The 27,191-nt window shown below is 40.4% G+C and overlaps 2 protein-coding genes across 22 annotated transcripts in view; one reads left to right on the forward strand and one right to left on the reverse strand.

Moving 5' to 3' along the window:
- Nucleotides 1-1,797: 1,797 nt before the first annotated feature.
- Nucleotides 1,798-11,716, reverse strand: WDR12 (WD repeat domain 12). Its single transcript, XM_080400203.1, has 13 exons — nucleotides 11,589-11,716; nucleotides 11,410-11,504; nucleotides 10,191-10,285; nucleotides 9,417-9,523; nucleotides 8,457-8,572; nucleotides 7,907-8,061; nucleotides 7,118-7,163; nucleotides 6,211-6,296; nucleotides 5,873-6,013; nucleotides 5,663-5,768; nucleotides 4,734-4,866; nucleotides 3,867-3,939; nucleotides 1,798-3,162 (listed from the first exon to the last, which is right to left on the reverse strand). The coding sequence occupies exons 1-13, from the start codon at nucleotides 11,627-11,629 to the stop codon at nucleotides 3,085-3,087; spliced, it is 1,272 nt and encodes a 423-aa protein (XP_080256329.1). The 5' UTR covers nucleotides 11,630-11,716; the 3' UTR covers nucleotides 1,798-3,084.
- The window catches only part of CARF (calcium responsive transcription factor), a gene marked incomplete at its 5' end in the record, with an annotated part of 41,786 nt that continues 26,196 nt past the window's right edge, over nucleotides 11,602-27,191 (forward strand). For 16 of the 21 annotated variants that reach the window (XR_013930156.1, XR_013930157.1, XR_013930158.1 and 13 more), the window contains 6 exons: nucleotides 11,653-11,947; nucleotides 16,711-16,832; nucleotides 18,380-18,601; nucleotides 19,588-19,708; nucleotides 21,178-21,307; nucleotides 22,882-22,966. Coding sequence is in view for 14 of the 21 variants with exons in the window: in XM_080400154.1 (XP_080256280.1) it covers nucleotides 11,653-11,947; nucleotides 16,711-16,832; nucleotides 18,380-18,601; nucleotides 19,588-19,708; nucleotides 21,178-21,307; nucleotides 22,882-22,966 (975 nt within the window). Of the gene's footprint in view, nucleotides 12,459-16,710; nucleotides 16,833-18,328; nucleotides 18,602-19,587; nucleotides 19,709-21,177; nucleotides 21,308-22,881; nucleotides 22,967-27,191 lie in introns of those variants that run through there. The other 5 variants (XR_013930155.1, XM_080400158.1, XM_080400160.1 and 2 more) reach the window with 4 other exon arrangements.

Consider the following 27,191-nt stretch of genomic DNA (forward strand, 5'->3'; position numbering starts at 1 on the left):
ATGCCAACAAGAGAGAAAACACAGTGCTCTGCCAGGGCTGGCTGTGGGGGAGCGAGGGCGCTCATCCAGAAGCAAAGATTAAAGTCTCAAAGCAAGAAGCTGAAAGAACCAGCTGGGAAAAAGCAAACATTAACGGAAAAGGCAAGTGTGACACTAAACAGAGGACTGGGCAGGTGAGCCCTTAAAGTCTTAAACTAACACTTTCAATGTGTGTCTTCAGTGCATGACGTTGTTTGAACTGTATTTAGAGGCAGGGCATGTGTGCTACTAAAGCTAACAGTTTATGCCAGCTGTCAATGCAGAATTAAAAGTTGAAATCTAACAATGTACTGCACAACTCTCAAAACCGAACCTACCTCCACCCCATTGATACAAAAAATAAGTTTGCAGTACTCGACTACTGTCTTTATTCCTCTCACTTGTAGTATCACTGATGTTTAAGGAAAGCTAGGAGTTAGTACATAAAATCTCGTTCTGGTTCCATATTATGCTACCAGGGCACTGCAAATATGCAGAAAGGTGGGGGGGTTGTGTGGTTTTTTGTTTTGTTTTGGGGGTTTCTTTTGGGGAGTGTGTGTGTGGAAGTATTGTGAGTAATGTTGCCATCAGCACCTTGCTTCTGGACTGTGTTTCTGGCTCAGTTCTTCTGAGCGATTTTAAAACCAACTCGTGCTGGCTATTCTAATTTCACATTATTTTAAATGAAGGAGTGTGTTTGGAGAAATAAAGATATTCTTACTAAAATGTTTTAAGATTACAGATTATATAAAGAACTGTCACTCAGCCAAATCTAAAAAGTATTTTTGTAGGTTCTAGAAGAACTTGTAGATGGTGATACAGATGCATTTCAAAAACGTTGTACTTACGCTGTATCACTTCATGTTAGTATGTGCTACTTAGTTGGTTGTGTGTCTGACGTTCTTCCCAGTAAGAGAACCCAAACTTAAGAGGGTGTGAAAACCCTCCCACTTCTGAACTGTGGTCTACCAAAACCTGCCTTTCTAGTTACTCTCTATATTTACTACAGGTGACAAGTGTAGTAGATCTCATGGATTCAGTGTTTGAAACTGAAATAATTCATGCCAACTGGGATGTCTTAAGTCTAAATAGTAATAATCATAATCTCTCTCCATTAAGCTGACAGTCCAAGTGATGTGACCTTTTTAGTAAGTATTTTTTAAAGCTGGGAAAGCAAGAAAACTGTATTAAGGTTAACTATCCTGCATTCACAGGTCTTTAGACATACGCATGTAAGAGCACCCACTTAACTGGCTGGAGGTGCTCCACAGCTATCTGACTGCAAAATACAGCTACGCTCAAGCATAATTTACCTGAAAGAAAAACTGAAGAGAGAGTAATAAAATTGGCGTTTCTTATAATACACAAAATAGCTCAAGACTGTAAATTAAATGGTCACTGTGAGTCTTGAAATGAAAAACTTCACTTGGTTAAGACCTCCAAAAGTAAGGTGTACCGGATTAAGGATTAGCTAAAGAGGATATTATTCTTTTCTGTTTTCATACTAAAAAAATATTAGAAAGTTTTTTAAACTTTCAATAATATTAAGCTAATGATTGCTAAATTAAGACTGGCTAGCCACAAATGTGCATGTGAAATTAATCTGCGATAGTAGGGAGGAAGGAATGCTGCATGTTCCAGCACATACTAAATTCCTGCTCAAAAAATGCTTTGTATTTTTGGTAGGTTTACAAAACAAAACATTTATTCACACCATATTTACATGTTCCAGCTTGTGGAGTAAGTAGAAGGCAATGTTTTAAAGGAAAAAAAATAGAATTAGTTGCTATATTCAGGTATATTGCTTTATAAAGGATAAAGCACATACTAAGAACATGCACATGGATTAAGATGATGGCAAGACAACATATTCCTTGTAGGTAGCATTTGTAAATAAAGGTTGGTCTGTTAGTTGCAGTACATTACTTGCAGAGCCAAGGGATCAGAGCTCTTTCCCCTGTACTCTTGCTGTTTTCTCCATAGTTTTGCTGTTCTAGTTATTTCCTAAACAGCTTACTCAGAACTTGTCCATATTGTAAACCTGGAGGTCAGAGTTTTCACTCTAAACAAAAATTAACCTTGCAATTTAATCATTTGACTTGATTGTGCTGAACAGGTCTTACATTTATCGAAAGCTAAGACAGCAGTGAGGATATTCAATTTTGGTTTCCACATTGTGAAACTTATGTGCTGGTTTGGCATCTTAATAAACTGCAGTGATAGCTTTTTCTTTTAAATATTGAATTAAAAGCAAGACCACCTGCAGAGAAAAGGAGCTTGTTTGGATAGTCCTTGCCCTATCTCAAACCAAAAGTTATTGCAACTTTTTATATCCATTCTTTCTACGAACAAACTAATTTTTCTTCTGCCTTCTCTGTGTGATCCTCTACTTGTTTCTGTACAGTATCACAGTAATTGTACTGCAACATAACACATACCGTGATACAAGGCAGGCACCTTCTTCTAAAGTAATTTACAGCCCTAACTTATGAGCAAAACAAAAACGGAGTATTTAATCTGCTAGTAAATCTGTCAAGTTCCTTTCCATCATACCACTTGTGCTGTAAACATACTAAGTCTTTATTCTAGAAAGCAGCCTGGGTTCCTCAATTAAAGGCTTAATCATAAGAACTGCCAACAGCCATACTGAAAGGAGGGCTGAAGTCTGATTTTTAGCTGCAGTGAGGCACTAAACCAATGGCTGTAGACAACAGCTTTATTTTTTTTTTTCAAGAGAAAGCAGGTAAGCTCAAAAAATAATTTAGTCCAGTGAGTAACTTTTCTGTATCAGGAACAGTTTACTCCTTATTAAAAGGGCTATACAAAGTCCCTTAAAAGATGTTAATTCGAAACTGTCAAAAAGAGAGGAAACTCCCTTTGCTTTGTTTCACACTGATCACATTCCTAACTGCTTGTTGCTATTTTTCTGTGACAAATACCGATACAGGTTACCAATACAAAAAACCAGGAACAACAGCTCTCTACACTAACAGAATGACTGCTGCAAAAAAAAAAAAAAAAAGATTTTTTTAAATTTATTAAGAAAAGTCTTCTGGCTGTTAACCTTCATGCTCCAACATCAGAGGCTGTAGCTGGGTATCTGTAGCAATACAGTTTGTTGTCTGCACCTCCACTCAACAGCAACTGATGAGAGGAAAAGAAAATTGTGATCAATACCAGAACTAAGCAAAATACCAAAACAAAAGTTGAAGACTACTTCTTTTTATGTCTTAAAAAAAAAAATGAACTGCTACTGCATGACTAAAATCCAGAATCAAAGTGCAGAAGCAACCTTGTGTCTTACCCTCTTCCTCCTCAAAGTAGAAACAAAGTTTTTGCAGGATTACTTCTCAATTTACTGAGAACAGGAGCCACAGAGAATCCTGAACCTCTAACAAAATGTTGTTTTTCCATTTTATACATGTGTGTACCACTACAGTAGCAGAGCAGTTTGCTATAGATGATTATATAGTTTTCCCCTTCTACATGTACTGCCATGCCCCAGCTGTCAGTTCATGCTGCTGCTTTAGTCTCCATGGCAGCAAATGGTGCTTTGGAATATGTATTTTCCCAGTGAGGTGTGCTGTTCTCATGTCTCTCCTTGTTTGGAGTATCAGTGTAACACCCACTTAATACTACAGAGCTTATACTCCCATCCTACTCCTTTGTACAGTAGCGTGGGCAAATGCTGCAGCACATATGACAGTAACACCTAGTTATCGATGACAGCACAACTAAAACTTCTTCTATCTTTTAGCATAACAGAAAAAATAGTCCATGACTGCTTTTAGCCCTCTTCCTAAACCACTATGTATATAAACTGAGTAACTTGCTCTTCAGATTCTTACCCCTGCTTCTGTCCAGTCCACGCACAAAACCTTGTCTTCATGTGCAGCCAAGTCATACAGAGGAGCTTTGCAACTGGGGAAACACACTTATTTATAGTAACACATTTGAAGTTAAGTGAGCAATCACAGAACACAAAGTTGGTCCCAGGAAAAAATACTATCATGATGCTATCAAACAGTTGTGGTCTAGCAGTTATGAACGCTTGTAGAGAGTACAGGTATCTACCATCTGTGACATTTTCACTACTTTCTCCAGAGCTGATCGCATCAGTGTTAACCTCTCCTGCATCCCCAAAGAGAAACACAGCAACATTTTTCACCTGCTGGCAAACTACCTTGAGACTGAAATTTAATCAATCTGCTGATTAGGAACAGTTTATTATATAGTTTCTTTCTTCCATGTGTAGATGCTGTGTGTTTTCCAGAAAAGACATTTATGTCTTCTGAATGCAAACCCTTTCATCGCTTGGAAATTTGTAATGAAAGGTATGAAAGAGTATGAAGTGAAACTTCCCGCTGTTAGGGTCATTCCGTAGAGGAACGGTAAGCAGACCACCTGCGGTCACTAATCCTAGTAGCAGTGTTATGGGTGCTGCCTTCTGCATGTCAGCCAATAGTGCTGTTAATGCCAGGTAAGTGCCGTGTTGGAATGCCATATAGCTCTTGCAGATATTAAGTCACAGGTCCTCTGATAGACTACAAGTATTTTTCTCCCTTTTGTTATACACTTTACTCCTAAGACCTGGAGAATTTTCACAAACGCCACAGAAGTTTCCAGTGCCTGAAACTGCTTTTGCTGTTTCATTAGGTTAACTTGACTCTACAAGCTTACATGCTTTTGAACAGCAAAGAACACATTTATTTTACCTCCTTGTGTCCCAGAGTTTCACTATGTTGTCCAGAGAACCAGAGATCAGCTGATGCTCGTGGGTAGGTGACCACTTCACAGATGTCACCCAGCCTGTGTGAGATGTGAGAGACAGGAGAACCAAGGAGCCATCTGAACAGAAGAGAGAGAGGAGGATGGGGGGGGGGGCGGGGGGGGAAGATATCAGTAATGCATACAAAATCCAGTGAGAAAAGCAGTCAGCAACATATTTGTGTTCAAGGCAAGTGTTTCTGCCACCACTAATTCTAACTTCAAAAAAACCAAAGTGAACTTTAAAGAAAGCAAACAAAAATATAAGCCACAGAAGCTGGGGACACACACACACACACAAAAAAAACCCCAAAAACCCAGAACTAAAAATCAATTTTCTTGCCACTAAACTCAGTTTTCAAAGATTTTTGAAACAAAGGATACAATACATGCTTTAACATAAGAAGATAATGCTGTTAAACTCTGCATTAGATTTACAGAAGCTAAACAAGTAAACATGTCTATGAAAAATCTGGTGGCTCAGTCATGTTATCTGCAATCCTGTCAGGTGGGGCACCACTATGTCATAACAAAGTGACTACTGTTTCACTCTAATGATGGTCTGACCAACTTAAGTGCGAAGGTTAAAAAAAAAAAGTACAGGCCCGCAACTGCAAAGTTAAACATTCATTAGTAAGTTAAAAAAAACCACCAACCCTAAGCTGCGTTACTTTAAATTATTAAAAATTAAAAGAAGCCTTGCACCAGATTATGGAAAATCTTTGGTTTTTTCAAAAAATTGAAAAATTTGATAAAAGCCCCCAAATGGCTTCTTTCAAGCAGAGGGACCAGGGAACAGTTTGTGAGGTGTCTCTCAACAGGGAAAAGTTTTGATTTTGGAAAAAATAACCTGGAGAACATTCAAGTTTTAGCTCACCTTTGTTGCGAGGATCCCATAGCCTAATGTGTCTGTCAGTGCTCCCAGATGCGAGGCGTCGACACAGTGGTGAGTAGGAGATGGAATTAAACACTTTGTTTCCTGTCTGTCAGAAAAGAAAATAGTAACTCAGACTGGAGCTACTATTTTGCAGAATGTTTTTGAGCTGGACTTTAACTGAAACTACTGATAAAAGTATAATGATCTCACCAAAGTTGATTTGAGATCTCCAGTCTCAGCATCCCAGAGTTTAATAGTGTGGTCCCATGATGCACTGCAAATTTCTTCAGCATCTGACCACAGCACAGAGGAGATGGCTTCTGTGTGGCCAGAGAGGGTTGCAAGGGGAGTCTAGAATTTAGAGTGGAGAGGGGATTAAATTGAAAGAATACATTTTTTTAATGATATTCAACAAATAAGAATACCTGTCTGATCAGCCTGATACATACCACCAGAAGTTTTCCTATAGTCATTTTTAACAAAGGGAAATTATTTTGCGTGGCCACACTTCCAATATAAAATCCTGGACAAGCTGAAGTTCATCTTACCCTTGTTAGTCCCAGCTGTTCAGTTTTCTGCTTCTTCCGTGGTCTGTTAGCTGCTTCTTCCATTTCATCCTCTTCATCTGTAGGTACTGTGTCAAAAGACAGTCAGACTTGACCCGGAAGTTTCTGAATTGCATTTCCGTAAAAGTAATTAAGCAAAATGCCATATTTACAGTACCTAACCCATCTATGATGCATGAATATTTTAACCCTATGCCTCTGACCAGACTAGTATTATATCCATTCTGAGAAAAGGAAAATGAATACAAATTAAGTGATGTTCTCTAGGTCACACAGTTTTAAAGTGAAGTCCCAAATAATTTTTAAGACTATCCTCGTTCACAGAAAATTCGAACAGTAATTCAGGTGTGTGACAAACACAATCTTTTATTTTTTTAGATACAGTACCTATATGTATACTCCTAAACTGACTCATCAGGACTTGGAACAGTGAAAGAAAGCATTCAGCTCAAATGGGATTAGTCTACATTCCTAGAAGAGACCTGATCAACTTGCTGTCCTCCCTATTATCGTGTCAATAACAGAACAGGAAAATAACCCACAAACTTAATTTGTAAGAAGCCTACACTCTAATCTGCACACTCATTTATTTTTAATTGATTTATATAAAAGAAATAAAGTACTGTGCTCTGAATAAAATAAGCATCAGCACACAGTTGACAACCGTATCTGAAATTGTGTTACCAACCAAAACAGTAACTTCATATAAAGATGTATATGGCCTTACAAAGCTTAGGGGAAAAACAAGTTCTAGCTAGCTTTTACTATTACAGACTCAAATTTTCTTAATGAAAAAAACTATTCAGTATCCATCTTTTAGGTTGTTTTAAGTAGAGTTTTTGATTATTTTTTTTGAGAGCCAAGAATCCCAGCTTAACACTTATCTTACCTGCAGACCAGATCTTTAACATCTTATCCCAAGATCCACTGCAGAACTGTATGAACAGAAACATTGTTAATACTGACCCAGACAGACCTTGTAAGCCATACTAAATACACTTCTTGCTTGAAAAGTTAATCAATGGGTTATAACGCATGAAAACGCTGGGCTCCTCCAAAAAACCAATTTTGACATAGATAAACTATTCTTTTTCCTCCCTTTGCAGAAATATCTACAAAACAGAAATATTTCCTTCAACACCGAAAAGTTTTATTTTAACCTGTCTGATATTGAGTCAAGCTGGGAGCCATGACTCCACCTTTGGTGGGAGTGCTCTTTAAACTGTTGAATTCCTGGATGAAGAAGGACCTTTTCTACCACCTGCTTTTTCTGAGTACCACTCCGGAAAGTTTTTTTCCCCACCAAAACTGCTCTGAAAATTTAGGTCACGTTTTCAAATAGTTCCATTATAATGCAAAATTCATGCGTGTTAGAAGTAAAATTTACTTTAAAATAAACGTTGAACTTCACTCACAGAAGTCAAGAGCAGCATTATAATCTCTTGTGCTATCTAAAGTCACCTTCACTTTCTGTGATACTAGAGGTTAAGCGCATCACTTCAACTAGTGTTGCTACAGCACTCCTAATCCTCAGTAACCACCATTTGTAACAGGACTGGAAACTTATCAGCATGTCCATCATAGTAACTAGTACCTATGCAGGGACAAAAAGATTATTTTTGAGATACAGGCTGCTAACATCTCAGAAGGCAACAGTTTCTTTCCCGGAGGCACTCACTTTAGTTCTTGTGCTATCAACAGCTACAGAGTCTACACTCCCAGCGTGTCCCCTGCAGCAGTGAAGGGCTTTCACTTTGTTTTTCTCCACATTCCATTCCCATAGCAGGACAGTTTGGTCCATAGAAGCACTGAGTAACAGGCATGATAAACTATCTGAGGAAGGGAAAAAAAAGTCATGCTTGCACCCAACTCTGCTTTCCAAAGTCTTTATAGTCTATATATAGTAATTTTAGTCAAGAAATATCATAGACGAACTCATACACATCTCCATTTACATCATGTCACCCTGCAAGTATAATTAATGTAACTATACATACCAGTATTTGCTACAAAGACTACAAGGTGCTTAGACAATGTACATGTCAAACTAACCTGACTCATTACTGTTGAAGGCCTGCCTTACACCATGACTTCATTTCTAACACCAATGACAGAGATCAAAAACATTGTAGCATTTAAATAATTAAATATTCATGGTTGAGGAATGCTGACATTTCTCCAATAAATCTATTACTACTTGCCTAATATATACGTATATACACACTAACCTTGCTTCACCCATGCCACATCCTTCACTACTTCTGTATGTCCAGCTATTGTCATGATGCATTTTCCTTCCAAAGACCAGATTCGAGCAGTCTGATCATAGCAGCCAGTTAATATCCTACAGGGTACAGAATTTGAAACATTGTTTTTAAAACCAGCAATGTTTTTATGAAAAAAGCCTCAACCAGAAACTCAAAAAATATTAGCATAGTAACTGGTTAGCTGAAACAAATTCAAAATATAGCTAATTTGTGTGTTCAAAAAAACCCCTTTTTGTTACAGAGCAAAGCTTCATTAAAACCTACAATTGCAAGGCTAGGAGTACAGACCAAAAAGAAAAGCAGTAAGAGTACTGCATATTCTGGTAGGTGAGACTTAAGATCGCTTATGTCATTTGAAATAAAAAGATAATTTGTTGTTCATGGTACGTTACTAGAGGATCTCTAAGCATTTTCCAACTCTTACCTAATACAGGAACACTTCCTAGTTGATTGGAAAATGAATGTGAAAATACAGCAGAAAAACACAATTATGTTTGTTTTTTTATAAAAAAAAAGCTCTGCAGAAAGGTACACTATCATATTTGTTAATACCAAATGTCACATTTGAAGTCAAGTGTTTAAGCTAAAGAGACGTAAGGAAATCTTGCTGTCCTTTAAGATAAATAATAAATAGTGTATTAGCCATTTGTATTAACAGCATCTCTTGTTCAGAGACTCTAGCTGTTTTCTATTTGTGTTAAAAGTCGCTATCAGCATAGAATACAGGTGTAAAACTGAATTGCTTATAAAAGCAAGTAGCTGACTGACTTGACAGGTTAAAAACAAACAAAAAAGAGCAAAGAGGGGAACCCCCCTCCCCAGATTATTAAAGACACAGAATACCACTCCATTTGACACCTCTGTGTCCTCTGCACACAACAGGAATAAGCAAGACAAACCAGAATTGGCTTAATGCAGTACCATTCTTCAGTGGCTTGAACAGAACTGATCCAGTCATCGTGGAAGATGCATTCCTCTGGCTGAGGGGCCATGTATTTCTCCACATACTCTATTTCCACCACTTCTTCCTGAGCTCACAGACAAAATACTTACTTAGTATGGTTTTATTTTTTTTAAATCAGTAACATTTAACTGTAGTGTGGTGCAAATATACAAGTTCATTGGGCAAAGATCTTGTTATCCAAGTCCTTTGCCACAGTAGTGGAATTCAAGTCTTCAGACAGGAAAAAAAAAAAAAGTGAATTCTATTGCTTTCCATACTTTTATCATATTGCTCTTACTAGCAAGCTGGAAGAAAAATCGAATCAAGTCACTCTTCCCAGGTTTCTCTTCTGTATTTACCCGTAAAAATCTGGTGTCTAAAATACTTCACAACATTTTCTAGAGGCAATACCAACCTCCCCTATTATTCCCCAATGTAACTAATACAGTAGGAGACAAAAATGTATTAATGATGGACTGAATAAGACAAGAATTTCCCCTCTGACCTGCATACAGACAACAGACTGGATACCAATGCTCCTTGCATTGCTCAGTCCCATACTCTCTAATCACTTTGCAGTTTAGAATGGATTTAAAAATACAGGGCATTCTCTTGGGAAAGTCAGAAAAGAAATAAAAAGCCAGCAAGGAAATCTACCTAGTCAGGATGACAGTGTAATACCTGAATCAGGTTGAACTAAACTGGCTGGCTGTTCTACTGTCCAAGATGTGGTGAAATCAAGTATGACTTACTGTGGAGATATTTTCCATTTCAATGTGTGTGCCCAGCGGCATACGCAAGAACTGGCCATTGATAAGGAAGTCAAATTCCACATACTTGTGATCCGCTGAAACAAATTAGGAAAAATGCATGCTCAGGTGTCACTGTTTATTTCATACCATCAAGAACAGCATCACTCTATGGCTGGTTCAGGAGAACAGAGCCAGCAAGAGGTTAGAAAAGACAAAAAAAACCCCACCCCACCCCCAACAAAACAGTATGTTTCATCTCCCAGTTTTAAGTGGGCAGCCCATGAATTCCATAGGATTATGTAAGAGTAAGGGTGATTTGCTGTTGGGGCTCAAAAGGTTGCCTCTTATTGTTAATATATTATTTTCTAAATCCTTTTCTCTGTAGCTACATTGAACCAAACCGCCGTGATGCTTCATCACTGTCCTGTATGGAATTTGCCACTAGTAGCCCACATCTTCGCCATCACCACCTAAAGCCCTGTATTTGAAGCAACAGTAGGGAACTGAGAATCTCTGGTGTGTATTTCTCTCTCTGTACTGGCACAGTTGACAAAGGCCCTACATTTGACATGAGCACTGTGCCACGCACTGGTTTTCTGTTCAAGGTCGCTTGCCATTTCACGGGTTCAAAGCGACTTGCAGGAGTCTCAGCAGGTTAAGATGCAATTAAGTCTCATTTCTTACAGAAAAAGGGATTTCTCGAAGACATTGCACAGGTGCCTTCCCCTGATAATCTTTCAGGGCAGGCCCATTTCAGCCTGAGAGCTGAGGGTTGAGCTCTTCTCAAAGGCTTTCAGGAAAAACAAACCTTCGGTGTCATGAGTTCTTTTGCCCGGTTTGGGGAACGCTGCCCTTCCCGCCCGCCGGGGCGGTGCAGTCAGGTGCCGGGCCCCTCGCCCAGCCTCGGGAGCGCGGCTGCTGGGCCTGCCCGCACCGGCACGGCGGCTGCCCGGGCGGAGGGGGCCCCGCTCTGCCCAGCCAGGCCGAGCCAGGGGCGGGGCCCGCCCCCCCGGGGGACCCCAGCCCCAGCGCACCTTCAAGCTCAACCGAGGCGCTGAGCTGCCGCGCCCGGGGCCCGTGGTCAGCGACCACCGGGGTGGGACCCGGCTCCCCAGCGGGGCAGCGCTGCAGGAAGGGCGAGGCGCAGGGCCAGCGCCCGCTCGGGGGGTCCCGTAGCTCCCGCCCGCTCCCCCCCTCCCCTCCCCTCCCCTCCACCTACCGTCGCCGGCCGCCAGCAGCTTGTTGATGAGGTGGCTGAGGTCAGCGGTCTCAGAGGCCGCAGGCACCGAGAAGGGCACATCCTCCACGGCGTACCTGCGGGCACACAGCGCCGTTACCAACCCCGGCGGCGCCCCCGCCCCAGGCGCGCCCCCGCAGCCCGCCCGGGCGCCCCCTCACCTGCGGTTCTCGGTGCGGAACCGCGCCGTGAGCTGCGCCATGCTGCCGCCGGCCACGTGCCGCGATGAGCCGCGCCCGCCCGCCGGGCACCGCCCCCCCGCCGCCGGTCGCGCCCCCGCCCCGCCCCGGCCCGGCCCGCCCCGCCGCCGCGCCACGCTGCCCGCCGCCGCTGGGACCGCCCCGCCCAGCATGCCGCGCGCGCCCCGGCCCGCCAGCCGCGGCTCGCGCGAGGCCCCGCGCCGCCGCCTTCCCGGCGCCCCCCGCGCGCCCTCCCCCTGCCCGGCTCGGAGGGCGGGCGCGGCGGCGCGCGTGCGCCGGGGGGCGGCCTGCATGGCGGCGCCTGCGGGAGCCGAGGCGAGGTTGAGTAGGCACGTTCCGCATTCCCCTCCGCTCCCCGCGGGGCCGGCGGCGACTGCGCCGGGCTCTTCCCTCCGGGCGGCGGGCGGGACCCGCGCTTGTCCGTCCCGTCCTCCCCTTCCTCCACCGCGGGGCTCTGGTTCGGAGGGGCGCGACCGGCGAGGGAGGGGCGGGGGGGTGAGGTGCGCGCGTGCCCCCTCAGGGCTGAGGCGCGGGAGGCGCTTTCCGCGGGGTGTTCGCGGGCACCTGCGGCCCGGCGGTGCCGTGCTGTGCCGTGCCGCCGGTGCGGGGCTCCGCGGGGCACCGGCTTTGTTCCCGGGGCGGTGAGTAGTTCCCGTGCGGGGCTGCGGCGCTGCTGGAGCCGGCGAGCTGCAGTGCGTGCCCTTTCGCCGCGGATGGCGGCGTCTTGGCGTTACCTGGGTTGTGTTTTCTTGCATGTATAAGTAGCACATCAACAATAAACTTCATACTACAAGTAACAAACCCAAGACGCAGTAAGCTTTAAAAGAAGCTGTAAGTCAATTTGATTTTTTTGGCAAAAGGCTGCTTGTGTGAGTACCTGCTGAGTGCTTGGTTTATATATACATATATATATTCTTCTCCCCTCCCGCCTTTTTGACAGTTATTTGTGGCCGGCCTCTCCGGGAACAGTCGTGCTATCCCTGTGTGGCGACTCGGGTTGGGGCAACTTGGAGCGGGCAGGTGTCAAGTCGTGATGTTTTGTGAGATTCAGAAATCTCATCTGTTTCTTAAGTACACTTAAGAAATGCTTAAGATCTAACGTTGTCAATGTAACTGACACAGGTGCATTTTCCGGATACTTGTAACTACAGAAAAGTGAGTTGAGAAACCTTTTAAGTAGGAGTCCACAGATGGTCTGTGAATTCTTAACAGTATCTGCCTGCTCTTCTGTGAAAGAGAGAAAATAAATCTCAAACCTGTTACACGTTAATGTAAAGCTAATTGTAGCTCATTTATTTGGGGGTATCGCTACACCCTAATTTCCTCGCTGTTACGTTTTACTGTAATTCATGCCCTTCATAATGTTTTACTGTAATTTGCACCCTTCATAGTGGTGGTAGAGAAATGTCTTCAGAGGTAGCTTTCTCAGAGGGAGCATTTAATTGTTGTAAGCTATGCAATTATCTTAAATCTTTTTATAAAACCTCTGAAACATTCCATGGAAAACACAAAAAAGATTGTTGGTGAGGCTTTCAACTGTGTATTTCCTGTCAAGAAGTATAAATTAAAACCAGAATTGGGAATATTGCTGTCAGAAGTGCTGAAAACATGAACTTGCACTGTCAAACTTTGATTTACTTTTTTTCTTTTATGTTGTTGTTTTGTTTTTTGAAACTGGTATGCTTTGAAGACTTGAAGCTTGAAAAAATCTAAGACAACTCCCTCCTTCCTGCCCTGACAGAGTATTCCTAGGCAGAATGTGCTTATTATCACAATGGACTTACCCGCTTTTTACAGTTTAGGTTTCTTATAACTAAAATCTTACAACATTGACTCAGTGTTAAAATAATGAGTTTGAAAGGCAGCATTTCCCTTTGGGATCTGGCTGCATGTTGCCTTCACAAGGAGGCCTTGTAATTGAAGGAAGGCAGAAGTAAGCATTTGTATGAGGCCTTAAAATTATGTCAGTCTAGAACTGGTGTATTTTTAGGGACTGCTGTTTGTAGTTAATAGGTATAGCTATTACCATAGAATAAAGAATCAGAGGCAAGAAAATACAGAAATCTAATATCCTGTCTTAAGGCAAGGCAGAGGTGTGACTGGTCAATAATAGGATTTTAAAGTAATGCTCATTTGACTTTTCTGGTGGTGTCTTTAAAAGTTTACATATAAAGAATCAGTATGTGGGCTTCTGGATTAGAAAGGAGGTTGCAACCATTATGACAAAGGTTCACCTCGGTGAGCACTGAAATCCTGGTCCGGTTGGGAGTTCCTGATGTTACACAAGTTGTGTCTGTGAATGGCGATCAGAGAGCCTAGTGTATGCAAAAGGTGCCCCTGGCTTTGACAGCTGCATTATCGTGGGAGTTCTTGATGGCTAAATAAATCAAGATCTGACGGGCTTTTGTGTTTTACTAAACAATCTTGAACTATCAGTGTGTTTGTCTTTGGAATTGAACCACTGGTGGTAATGTAGGCTAGATTGTGGTGCATAATGTTTGCTCTCTTCAAGATACGGTCTGTAAGAACCTGCATGAAATGCTCATGATGGTTATCATGTTTACCTGTTCTAGCAGTTTCTGTGGCTGCTTCTTCTCTGTAGAGTTGAACCAAGGGTAGCAATGGCCATAGATTTCCCTTTATTTTGAACTAAGTGCTTTCCAAAGGGAGAAAGAGCAAAGGAAGCAGTCCTATAGCGTTAAAATGTGCTAACCCTTGATTTGGAAACGGTCTTGGGAGTGGTGGGCTACATGGAGGGCAGCCTGGGGAGTGGGTTGGGTAGAGCTGCATTAAGGCTAAAGCTGAGGCATGGAGAGCTGCCTGTTGTGTGGACAGGGGATGCAGCTTTTGATCCCGTTTTACGCCAACATTAAACTCCCACTTTTCTCCTTCAACCCATTGTTAAATGTGGGATACAGTGGTGTTACATTGGAAGTTTTTGTGGCACTGATGTAAAATGTTTATGAAAAGAAGAGATAATTGTATATTATTTACTCATTCATGATAAAATATCCATGCATGCATATGTATACAGGATTTAACTGTCTTGTTCAGGGAATTTGTTAGCAATATTTATACAACTATAAAGTTTATTAACTGTGTATGTGCTTGTAGGTACCTGTAAAAATATATTTCTTTAAAATGAAAAAAATTTTGTTGTTGTTTGGGGTTGCACAGCACCTAGGTTAATGAAACCTGGGTAATTAAACCATGAGTTTCGTTGTCCAGGGTGATGTGTGTGCCAGTGCCTGGGTTAGAGCAGTGATCAGACAAAGTCACAGGGCAAAAACATACCGCGGGGATTTTTTAAACACAAAGATAAAACTTTGGATATTTCTGGACTGTTTATAAGAGGAAACTGGATAAATATCACTGTATATTTACCCTACTGCTGTAATTTTCCCCTGGAACTTTATTATTAACCAATGTTAGATACAGGGTATTGGGCTGCTCAGGCCATTGGTCTGTCCTGATAACAGTGATCCTTGTGTTATGTAGTCGGGTTCCAACACGCTCTGGGTACGTGCCATCAGTATCTCTGGAACAAACTTCTTCAGTTTATCTCAAAGAGCTGAATGTGCTGCTTTGGCAAAACTGACGTATCTTTTTTACATCTTTTAACTGAGGGGAAATGGTTGACTGATGATGAAATCTGGTTTTCTCTCTGTTTTTTTTTTTTCATTTACTGCTAACATGCTTCAGACATTTTAACTGAAACATTTCATAATTGTTCTCAGATCCAAAGCTACAAAATATTTGGTACACGTGAGGTAACTTCATTTGGAACTTGGTTTGGAGTGTCATCACTTGAAAGTTGTATGGAAAAATAAATCTGCTTTAGCTTAAAGTATTTAGTATATTGAGCATATGAGCAGCTTAACTTCACAATGTTGTTTGTATCAGCAGGATGCTTTAGTCAGCTTCAAAAGCCAAGGAGATGTGGATTTACTTTGCCCGTTGTCCTTTATATCTTTGCAAAGCAAAATAAATTTGTGATCTCAGGGTTGCACGGTTCTTTTCAAGTCACTCTCAAGCCTTTTACATTCTCTTTACCAAAGCTGTGAACAGTTGAAATATCACAGCCAAGAAGGCCCATCTCAAGGAATTTACTGTGTAGTGTGAAGAAGATAAAGCTGGTAGGAGTCATGTGCTGATATAACGCTGCCTGCCTTTAAAATAATTACTGAAGGGAAAATCCTGAACACCTTTCCCCTTCCCTCACCCCAAACTGCAGGAATTAAGTTTTCTTCTATTCAGTTTGGCTATTATGTGCGTAGTCTAGTATATATGTACTCTAGTAACACAGGGGCCAGGTTAGTAATTTTGGCTACTTGCTTATTTATGAATGTTTGGGATTGGTCACTGCTTTAAAAGGTGTACTGTGTGGGTGAGAGCATTATCTTGTGAATGTGGCAATTCACTGTCCAATATTCTCTGTTTGCTTGAAGGTTTATAGTGGGCAGCTGAGCTCCTTAAAGTCCTTTTCTTTAGGATAGGAGGTAGATCTCCAAAGTGCTGGGAGCTCTGTCTTTGTCTTTCATCACATGATTAATGCCAAATTCTGTTTGATATACCTGCTGGTTTTCCTGCCCTAAGCTTGCAGCTATAGACTAACAATAGTGATTTTATTTCATTTTTATGGTGCTAAAAAACAAATGTGATTTACTTTAAGATGGCTGCATGACAGAGTTGAGTAACGCAAATCCTATCGATTATGGAAGTAGATGACTATTATTTTTGTAAAGCAGAGCTGGCATATCTGTAAATATCAAGTGTTCTTTAGATGTGTATGGTTGTTAGTTGAGTGCTTGTGGACATATTTAGATGAAAATCGTGTGAGTGTATATGTGTGCTTTGTATCTGTGTATGCAATGACAAGTCAAGCAAGTTGTCTTATACAAGAGGCTAAACTATACTCCTGGAGCAACACACTGACATTTTTTTGCAGGGAGTAATAAAGTGATAAAGAGGCAAAGACTTTTTGAGGGCTTTGCTGTTAGCTTGCAACAGTGTTAGATCTTGCAAGACTAAATGTGTAAGAGCAAAAAAACCCTGCAGGCTGAAATTTTTGTAACTTTTTCAGGTCATCTTGTAATGGAAGAAGGTGGAGCTGACCATGATGTTGCTATGGAAGGATCTAATGATTTGTTCATAGACAACTGTAATGGCACAGAAGAGTCAGAAACAAATGATCGGGTTTTTCAGGTGAGATAAATGTCCTTTCTTTCTTGATGCTTTCTTCACATCGTTTTCTGATGAATTTACATGTGTTTTTTCTTGCCTTTATAGTAATACATTGTGTTTTATAAAAAAGTACAAAAGTTCCTTCCCTTGGGTTCTTGTGCCATTCAGTTTTGAACTGATGAATATCCAGATGTTATTTTTAATGACAGCCTTTAGTAACTGTATTAATAGATCCTGTTACAGTGCTGAAGAAATACATGATTTATTATGTTAACAATATTAGACAGTACTTGATGACACGCTTTGGAGTAGGAGGGGTTCAGAGCACTTGAAAATCAGGTCAAATTGCTTAGTGACCAAACGTGACAAATAAGAACCCAGGGACACAGGACGTCTTTGTAGGTATTGGGGAAGAGGAGTCTTTAATGTCTTTGTTATCAAATATTGCCAGATATTCCTAGTCAGAGAGATTTCTGTGCATAAATGTTCTTCTGCAGATTACTTCAGCTAACGTAAAATATTCAGGTAGTGATTTAGTAGTGTGCTTATTGTCTCTGTGTAACGTCTTTAACACAACTAAGGCCATTTATTTGTTGCTGGTTTTCTGATGTAATTTACAGTTGACTGTTTCAGCACAGAAGATTTATACCTGCAGAATTTTTTAGAAGGTTATTTGACTTTAATATAAAATTTAAAAACATTTCCCCCACCCTTTGGATTTGTAGCTCACAAAGTTTTGTAGCAGAAACATCAGAATTGTTTGTGATTGCTGCAAGAGATAAAACAAATTGCACTCCTGCTTGCATTGGCCAAATGACAGCCTGACATGATATTTTACACAAGGGCTGCCTATTTTCCATTATTTTCATGTTTAATATTTGTGTTCTCAGAGTTTCAACACGACAGATACTTGTGCTTAAACACTTTAATGAAAATGGAATGTGCTGTAAGACCTTGATTCTGCAAGCTTGATGAAAATAAGCTCTGATTACCTATTTTTTGAGACTTGCAAAATCTGAATCTTGATCTTATGCTGTATAATTCTTGGACTTGAATTGGAGGTTTTGTTGCTTATTTTTCTTCTGTGGTAAGGAATTAAGAAAACATATAGACACTTTTGCCTTCGTAACTAAATACATGTATCTAAAGACCTAGTGGAATAATTTCTAGAATTTCTTTTGAAGTCAAATCAAGTTGGTGGATGTTTTACAGTTCTGGTTTTGGCATAAGTTCTCTCAGTTTCTGAGTAGATTTGAGATGTTTTAAAATGATGAGTGGGTCTGGGGAACAGATTTTGGGCACAAGGGGTTTTCTTTCCCCATAGTAGAGAGGGTTGCTTCTAGGAAGCAGAAATATGAATACACTTTCAGCATGGAAATGGAAAACAAAAATGGAGCTGCTAGTGTCAGCTAATAGCCTCTTCGTCATAAGGACAAGAGCTCCCTCCAAATATACAATACAGCACACTGGTTTTAAAAGTTCTTTTCTTTCTCCCTTTTTTTTTTTCCCCTAAATAGAAATTGCTACTCAAGATTAAAGTACATTTTACTGTTTTTCCTCTGTGAAAGCAATTAACCTGCATGGATTCCAGGGATCCATTGTTCGGACAAAGTAACTCTCCTGCAGCCTTGCCCATCACAGTACGCCTCTCAGGAAGTTCTCCATCATCAGCTGTGCCTGTGCGGCCACCCCAGCTGCAGCCTCACTCTGCAGAGGAGTTTCACTTGGTAGACCAAACTGGCCAGCCTCTCTATGAACTGCAGCCCCTAGGAGGGCCCAGTGCACCGATGGTGAGTGTGACTGAGAACAGGGCAGGTGGTGTATTCACAGATGAGGGAGCTCTTTGAAGAACTCTTTTACATGGTGCTTGCTTGTTGTAACAACAGCTGATTCAGACTTTATTTCTAGCAACAAGATGAAACTTTTCAGTGGTTCAGTTCATGCTCTAGTTGCCCTTCCTCAGATAGGCCAGTCCTGTCTGCAGCCATTACTAAGTTTGTTAAACACCACCTTATGTCTTTTGTCTTTATCAAGCCCGGATGTTATTGTGTGATGAGATCTCATATTTCTATCACTGCTGCTTTCTCTACATTCCCTGGATGTAGAGAAATATTTTGGGGGAGGTTGGAACATGAGCAATAAGCTAACCCATTGTGTTTCTCCCAACCAATAATTTGCTTAAACTGTTGCTTTGTAATTCTTAACATTTATTTTGTGAAAAGGTAACTCACCCAGGGGGTTTGGTTGGCATGTGTTGTCACTAAAGAAACTTCACCCCCTTAAAGTGTAATAAATCAGAAATAAGATTCTATTTTGTATTATTCTAGGGTTTATAACATTGTTGGGAACAAGTCCTTAGCAATTATGGGAAAATATGCCATAAAGAGTTGTTTAAGTTTTCCAGAATTCTAGGAGATTTAATTTTTTTGTTGTTTTTAAAGTTCTGGAGCTTTTTCTGTCCGCTTTTGCATAAAATGCTGCCTATAGAGGTCAGTTTCTTAATTGTAAAGGTTAAAATTTTTACATGTTGTAATTAATCGTGCTAGTCCATGAAGAGTTTTGCAATGATTCCAACTATGAGTGGTTTTCAGGTTTCTGATAGCCTTAGTAAGTGTTGTAAGTTTCAAATAAATGTGTCATTCATTGTAGAATCTTGTTAGTTTGGTGTGGTTTTTTCCTTTAATCAATTAAAGGGCTATTTTAAGAGGCGGAAAGTAGTTTTGACGATCACCATACAAACTAGTTTCATTCATGCTTTTGTGTGATTGCCTTACAGATGATTGTTGCCAGCCAGTCAGAAAATGGACAGGTGCTGCATGTCATTCCTTCTGCCCAGCCAGGAATGGCCCAAGTGATTATTCCTCAAGGTCAGCTTCTGGATGTGACCAGCACGCAGGGTGAGTTTAACCTGTGGAACTTGAGGGTGTGTGTTCCTGTGGCTAACTATAGCCTGCATGATCTCATTCTAAGCACCTTGATTGTATGTGTTTCCTTCCTTTAGTCAGTTATAAGACAAAAATGCATATTTACTGAATCTCCTTTCTGATTATGAGTCTGGCACCCCACACACCATGTTTTCTGCTGGGCAAAAGCCTTATGAAATAAAAACTATTATGCTTACTTTAGATATGTGATGGATAGATTGAGACATCAAGCACAAAGCTGTTTCTTGTCTTCCTTACCTTTAATAAAGATATTTGTGCCAAGTCAGACAGCTGTATTATCAGCTTCAAATTTTCACTGTCTGTTTACTTCATTTTGAGTGAAGTAGTTTATTCATGTAACGCAATCAGAGGAATTAATGTTGTTCTGGTCTGCCAGAGATCACTGGTGATTATGCATTTTTCATGAAGCCAGGAATGAAGGACCTAGGTAGAAATTCAGTTCCCAGTGAAGTTTTTTTCTGGAGACTTGCTGTGTAAAAACTTTGTAGTTACTTGATCTTCAAAAGAAAGTTAGGAAGACTTGTCAGTAGTTTACTATGGACTGTCAGTCCCCGAGTTTCACTTGCTTGCACATGGTGGTAATGCATGGAGTGGCACAGGCTTCAGAGAGATCATTGTGTTTTAAGGGCGTGTGTATGCTCCAAGCTTTGAGCCAGAGTGGTGCTACTCTGATGTGCACACCTGTAAATCTTCTGGCACAAGCTTTCTAGTGGAGTGATTTCTGTACTGCGTATCACTCTCTCTCAGAATGGGGGAAAAGCTTTCATAACTGAAGGGCAAAAATCCTGCATCTAAAGAGAGCTCCCTTTTTATGTTGAAACCAAAGTATCAAATGTCTGTTTTGACAGTTTCCCCTCATGTTTTCGTTTAACTTATACACACAGGCTTCAATCTAACAGTACTTTTTGGCTTATGAATGCTCCCTGTTACCAAGAAAGGCTAAAACGTTTGTTCTAACTGCATGTCAGATTCAGTTACAGGAGGCTTGTTTTTTCTTGTTTAGGTGTTCTTCTCTTAAGTACAAAGCAGTGTCTTAATCTCCTTTTCTCTTATTTTAAAAGCAAGCAGTGTGTGATTTGCAGCTGAACAAAATAATTGTGCAATCCTATATCGATTTGTGGAAATGTAAAGCAGAGTAATTTACAAGTTCTTTTGATTATTTGCTTTGCTGTGGAAGGATTCATTAGCAGTCGTGTGATTATCAAAGTCCTTGAGTACAAACAACCTTGTCAAGTGTATCTTCATGTGTGTGCCAAGAGTTTGAATGTTGATTCACAACTATTAAACTACTTTATAATCTACAAATCTTATTACATATGTCAAAATGCTTGCTTTTCTAACACACAAAATTTAATCATAGCTTGTCTTTTCCCCATTCTGACTTCAGTTATTAACCAGAAGACTGTTCTATTTTTGTAAAGATGTTGCGGAAGAGAAGTGTGGTGATGGGAACTTGCAGACTGTGGTGGTGGCTGCTATAGCAGACAGTGCAAGCAGTTACATTCTACATCCACAGGCATCTCTCACTGTATCGAAAAAACCAACCACCAGGTAGGTCAGGAGTTAAAAGGGTGAACAATCACTTTGATCTACTGTTAGTGCTGTCTTTTTTTCTTGCAGTTTGTTTTTGCATTGGTTCACACAAAATTACCATAGAGTGGAGGTTATGAACCCTTAGTATTAGTGAATGATGTGTAGTTAACTGTTTAAAGTTAGCTTTTGTATGTGCCAAAGCAGTGGAGAAAGCACTTAAAGCACCTGTATTTCAGAGAGAGTTGGATGTATTCTGACCAGAGCAATAGGTGGGCATTTAAAATAACACAGTGCAAATCACTGAAATTACTCCACATAAACACTGATACTGCCAACCAAGAATTCAAAGTGATCCAGTGAAGGAACTGCAGGGAAAGTTGAAATTTGAGGGAGCAGTTTCTTGTAAGAGTATATTAAAACCCATATAAACCATCCTCCCACAAGAAGAGTTGATTGAAGAGATTAATTTTTTAGATAGGAATTTTGGTAGTTAGCATTAACAGGGAGAGCCTAATCTGTGTTCTCTGGATAACTTCTTTAGTTTCCTTTGATAAAATATGAGAAAGTAGCTGCTAACTATGTGCTTCAGTGGAACACAGAGGCAGATTGGTTAGCAAAGTTTCTAAGGTTAAAATAGTTTTTAGGTTTCTCTTCTCTTGATATCCACCTAATTCTGTCCCCATGCTAAGCTTACTATTTTAATTCCTGAATACTCTGGAATTCTTCTCTGCTTAAAAAAAAAAACACCCAAAAATGCGAAACCAAACATAAAACAAGAACAAAAAACAACAACCAAAAAAACAAATCAAAACCAAAACCCAAAGATGACATTTGCTCAGTGGACTGCAGGCTGGCTTTGCATTGGTTTATGCTCTTTTGAAATCGAGATGTGGAAGAGATTAATCTCACTACAGCACAAAATTATATATATTCAAGAAACATTTAAAATTAAGAGAAACAGTTTGTGAACGGATTTTGTGAACACAGTCTGTACGTGTTAGAAAAATAAACCCAGAAAGGAGTGGACAAGAGTATGGACAGGAGATGATGCACTTGAGTTCTGGAATAATAAAGATTAAGTAAGTGTTGTTTCTGCCCCAGGATTTAGGGAATGGAGAAACTAGATAATTCCTTAAAATAGTTATTGGAGCTGGTTTTCAGTAATTTAAAATATACTAAAAGGTTTAGCATTTAACAAGTGTTTGATATTGGATTTAATCTTTAGCATTCTATGATCAGTCTTCACAGTAAAATTATTAAGACAATCAGCTGATCTATTTTACTGTGTTTTGTGTATTATCAAGCAGTGATATTGAGAATACATTCAGGAAGACCTCTGAGCATTCAGTAGAAAACGGTGCTTTTTAAAAATACTTGTATTTGCTGTGAGTTATTTTAACAATGAAATAGAATATGAGGAAAATGAGCCCTAAGTTTTAAAGGCAAATTGATACAATATCTGTAGTTTGATCACATGCTGTAGGATTATACATAATGTGCTGATTTGACGTTACTTGTAGGTTAGACTAAATTATTGCTTTTCTGGATGTCTATATAGACTTCTGCTATTTATTTTTATTTTTATTTTTCAGGGTAGTGGAAGATCCCTTTCCCATCCCTCTCCAGCCATTGCCACCAAATACACCTGCATGGGCACGCCGTCTCAGGAACTGTGAGGTGGGCTGCAAAGAATTCTGACTTGATGTTTAATCATTTTAGATCTAAGATGTTGATGCTATGCCATGGAAGGAATAATTCATAGTTGTAGAAGCTGTGTTCAAGCTTCGTGATATTAGGAAATACTACTGGTACTAGCTGGTACTCCTAGCACATTTAAACACATAAAATGCTATGGAATCCCTTCCTTTTTTGGAAATGCTAGAATAACTGACCATCAACAACTCCTGAAGCAAAAAATGTGGTTCTTAAATCTTGATGCCATACAGCAATGGGAGAAGCTGTTTAGTTCCAGAGTGAACTCTTAACATGGCACACTAGTGCAAGCTCTGCTGTCTTCTGCTGAGCAGACTGTTTTTTGTTGTCCTTAGTGATTCATTGATTAAATAATAAAATTGCTCTTGTATGGCCTAAGTCTGCAACTGTTCATATTAGTTTGTGTTGCAGAAATCAAGATCCATGTGACTTGCCAGGGTCAAGTCTAGGACTTTGAGCACCTTAATGTAAATGTTTTACTAAGGATTTCTATTTGAGGTACTCTCACAGGGATGGGATTTTGTTGTTGGTTTGGGGGCGGGGGTATTTTTGGATTTTTTTTCTTTCTTTTTTTTTTTTTTTAATCATACCAACATGGTTACGGGTGCTTCTCTATTCCCTGGAATGGCTTTTGACCTAAACAGGTCTTTATTTGCATATTGTTTGATGTCTGCAGAACTGTCCTGATGACTGGGATGATCTCAACAGCTAGAATGTATCATAAATCACTCAAAAGGAAGGGAGGGGAGATGGGAAGATTCTTGAGAGATCACCTACCCCTTCTTCCTGTTGCCCCTTCCTCATTTTACCAGACTTTTCCTGATAGATGTTTATTTTACTGTCTCTTAATACTGTTTTAAAGGAAAACTCATACTCTGTCTAGCTGGATCACCTCTTCAGATATCCGTACCATTTGAGGTTTTTCCTATTGACTTGGCCAGTGCTAACTGGAAATTGCAGTTGCAGTGACTTGGAAATTGAATTTCTTTATGTATCCCCTCAGAAATAATTTTTAAATTAAGTAAATATATGAATCTGTTCCTCTTTTTTATACGACTTATTTTGTACGTTTTGTCCATTATTATATCCACTTAAACATTAAGAGGTCAGAAAACTAATAATGCTAATTCTTCTATGACGGAGATACCATTTTCACATTCATTTAATTCAGTTGGCCAGTTAGTTGTTAAAGTCCAGTAAGATGTATAACCCTTATTACTGTGTTTTTAGCACTGTGTGGCACACACTTTCCTGTCTTGCTATCCATGTAGCTGATGTGAATAATCTATTTTTGGTTTCATTTTGTAGGAGGACTTGTATTATCTGCTTTATTTGTCTGACTCTACTATGGGAAATTTCACCTGCTGTGTTTAAAATTCACAGCAGCAGCATTTATAGAAAAGGAAATCAAAATATTGTCTGTTTGAATGCGTTCTGAGGACATAAACATCTGCCTGTGTTGTTCAGCAATACTATTGCCTGTATGCATGAATCTTCCCTGCTCCTTTTTTAAAAAAAAGATATATTTTTGCTGTTCTCCCCACAGAGTCACCCCATCCAAGGAGGAATAACCCAAATTCTCTTCCTCCTTGTGTGTTATCAGCTGAGTTGCTTTGCTGAGTTTGTCAGTTACACAATGTAAATCCACCGGAGACTGCTAAGATGCTTGTGCCTTTTCGTGGGCACAGACTAGAGACAACAGGATTTTGAGGTGTCACTTACCTTTCAGGTGTGACTGTCTTGCAAAATGTTTTGTTACTCATAACAGGATTGAAGGGTCCAACTGGAATTTGGAGATCTAGTAGAGGTGCGGATAAATATTGCAACTCACAATTCCACTCTTTCAGTTGCTAGCTAGAATAGAAAAACTTAAAACAGTGTTGAGGTCTGTGTGAATTTCACAGAAGATGCCAGCAGGTGAAGCCATGGCATAGCCTGGGTACATACTGCCAATTGTATATCCCAGGAAGCTGGCCAGGAATGAGCTCTGAAGGGCAGTGACTCCTTTGGCAGTTACTACTTGCAGGCAAACACAGAGCAGTAAAAGCTGCAGCTGTCCATAATTAGCATTAAGCTGTGTTTGGTGTCAATTCCCTGACTGCCTTGAAATGTTCAGCTTATGCTTGCTGTGCCTAGATAGTGTAATGCCTCTGGTATCCTGCTGCTATTAGTTTACTCAAGGAGAACCACAGTCTTGGTGTGTGTACCTCAGTGTAAGGTCTTACGTACCCTTGCTGAGATGAAGCTGCTAGGAGAAAAGGAATTGTGCCTTTTTTTGGCTTGAACCTTGGCTGGAATTAAAGGGTTGGAGGGTATCTGATTACTTCAAGGTTATTACATTGTTAATAAAAAGTGGATTTAAAAAAAATAGTTATTTTCTATAACCTACTTACTTTTCACTGGTCTGATCAGAATGCATTTCCAGCATGTATCAGAATACTGAAATAGTGTAATTAAAAACTGAATTAATCATCTGTACAAAGCTCAGCTTATCTATTTGTGTGGAGCAGATGGTCTCATTTGCCCATTTGTTCCTACTTGGTAACCTAGAGAGCAGAGAACCTATGTGCTGTATGATTTTCTTCTAATCCTCCTCTCCTCCCACCAGTTTTGGGAAAATTATTATCTTGTGAAGAAGTAAAGACAGAATAGGATCAGTGCCTTCACCGTTACTGATACTTTTCTGGCACAAAAGTTGTATCAGTCTTCTCTTCTCCCTAAAATAAGGTCAATGACCTGTTTATAGTGAGAGGTATAAGTGGAAAGGAAAATGTTGGTTATGCAGGATTCACTCTGTGGAGTGGTACTGTAATGCTTTTTGCGAAAGGTGGCACCCTGGGTTTCTGTGAAGAAGGTATTTCTGGTACATATCAGGTTGCTTTGCTTCTCCTGGATTTTTCGGGTCAAGTTTTGGACATTAGTGTTGTTTATAATTTCTGGCTAAACAATTGCCAACTTCTCTTCCTCACTACAGCTGTGTGAGTGCAGCCTATATAGACTTAGCTGCTGGAGCATGTGCTTGCAGTGCAGAGAGCTGCTGAAGTGTATGCAATTGGTAACTTAGAATAACTCATGCAGCCGGTGTGTATGTAACCCTTTGCTTTTGGGCTTGCGTTGGCAGCAGCACTGTGCTGGCCCAGTTCATTCACCAGGTGTTCATTTGTTCTTTGTTGATTCTAGGTCTTGCTAACAACAGACATTCTGTTTTCCTTAGGTAGAGGCAGGTTTTATGCAGCTGTCACTAAAGTACATAATAATCTTGGAGAGACACTGTTGCTGCTTTTGTTGTCAGTATTATTTAAACATCTGGCTGCTCTGTCATTGAAGACAGCAAAATAGATCTGTCAGGCTTAAGTACTCATTCACCATGCGTTTGCCCCACAGATACACTCTAAGACTGAGTTGGCAAACTACTCTGCATGTTACTTCCAGCTGCTTGGTCAGCCTGATCCTGAGCTGCATATGAACAGAAGTGAGCATGGCATGCTGAATTTGGCTGAAAAGCTCTTCTCTGTCCCAGGGCTTTTGCTGCTTGCTGGCTGGTCCTGGCAGACCAGCACTGAACCAACTGTGATGGCTCAGAGTAGCTGAACAGCTGTCACAGGGGATGTTGCAAAGTCAGCAAGTTGTTTGTGGTTTGGGTTTTTTTTTTTTTTCCTTTTTTTTTTTTTTTTTTAGTCAGGTTAGATGCAGTTTTTCTGGAGATGCCCAGAGCTTAGCAGAGTTCATTGAAACCATCATCAACTTGCACATGGCAAATCTGGTATATTATGTTTCTGTCTAACGTGGAGAATCAAGAGCATCTTGAAGACTGGGAGGGGTGAAACATTCAATTCAAAGTCAGTGCACTAAGTGGGTGAGGCAGTTACTGGTGGTACAAGCAGGTGTATTCCACTCTGGCTCAGTGCAGCGTGTGTGTGTTGAAGTAGACACATAGACAGTTTTTTAGTGCTTCAGAGATTCTCTGTGGCAGTCAAGTGAAAATGTTTGCCTAAGACAAATTTATCTAGGAGGTGACTACAGCTGAAGTCTGTAATGGGGGAAACAACAGGAGTAAAGTTGTCCTGTGGAAATCAGAGTTGGCAGTAACTGTAGTCTTTTCAGGGGTTCTTGGTGTACTTAGGGCCCTGGAGGGCTGACAAACTTGTGACCTCAGTGGGGACTGCTCTGGTGTTAGATCCTATGCTAA

Source organism: Falco punctatus, assembly GCF_963210335.1.
Source record: "Falco punctatus genome assembly, chromosome: 8".
Taxonomy (NCBI): Eukaryota; Metazoa; Chordata; class Aves; order Falconiformes; family Falconidae; genus Falco; species Falco punctatus.

Coding starts and splice junctions, on each gene's coding strand:
- WDR12 (XM_080400203.1), bottom strand. CDS start 11,629: ATGGCGCAGCTCACGGCGCGGTTCCGCACCGAGAACCGCAG. Junction 9,524..10,190: donor AAATGGAAAATATCTCCACA/GTAAGTCATACT, acceptor CTGTGAGCTCAG/GAAGAAGTGGTGGAAATAGA. Junction 4,867..5,662: donor ATGGGATCCTCGCAACAAAG/GTGAGCTAAAAC, acceptor TCTTCTGTTCAG/ATGGCTCCTTGGTTCTCCTG.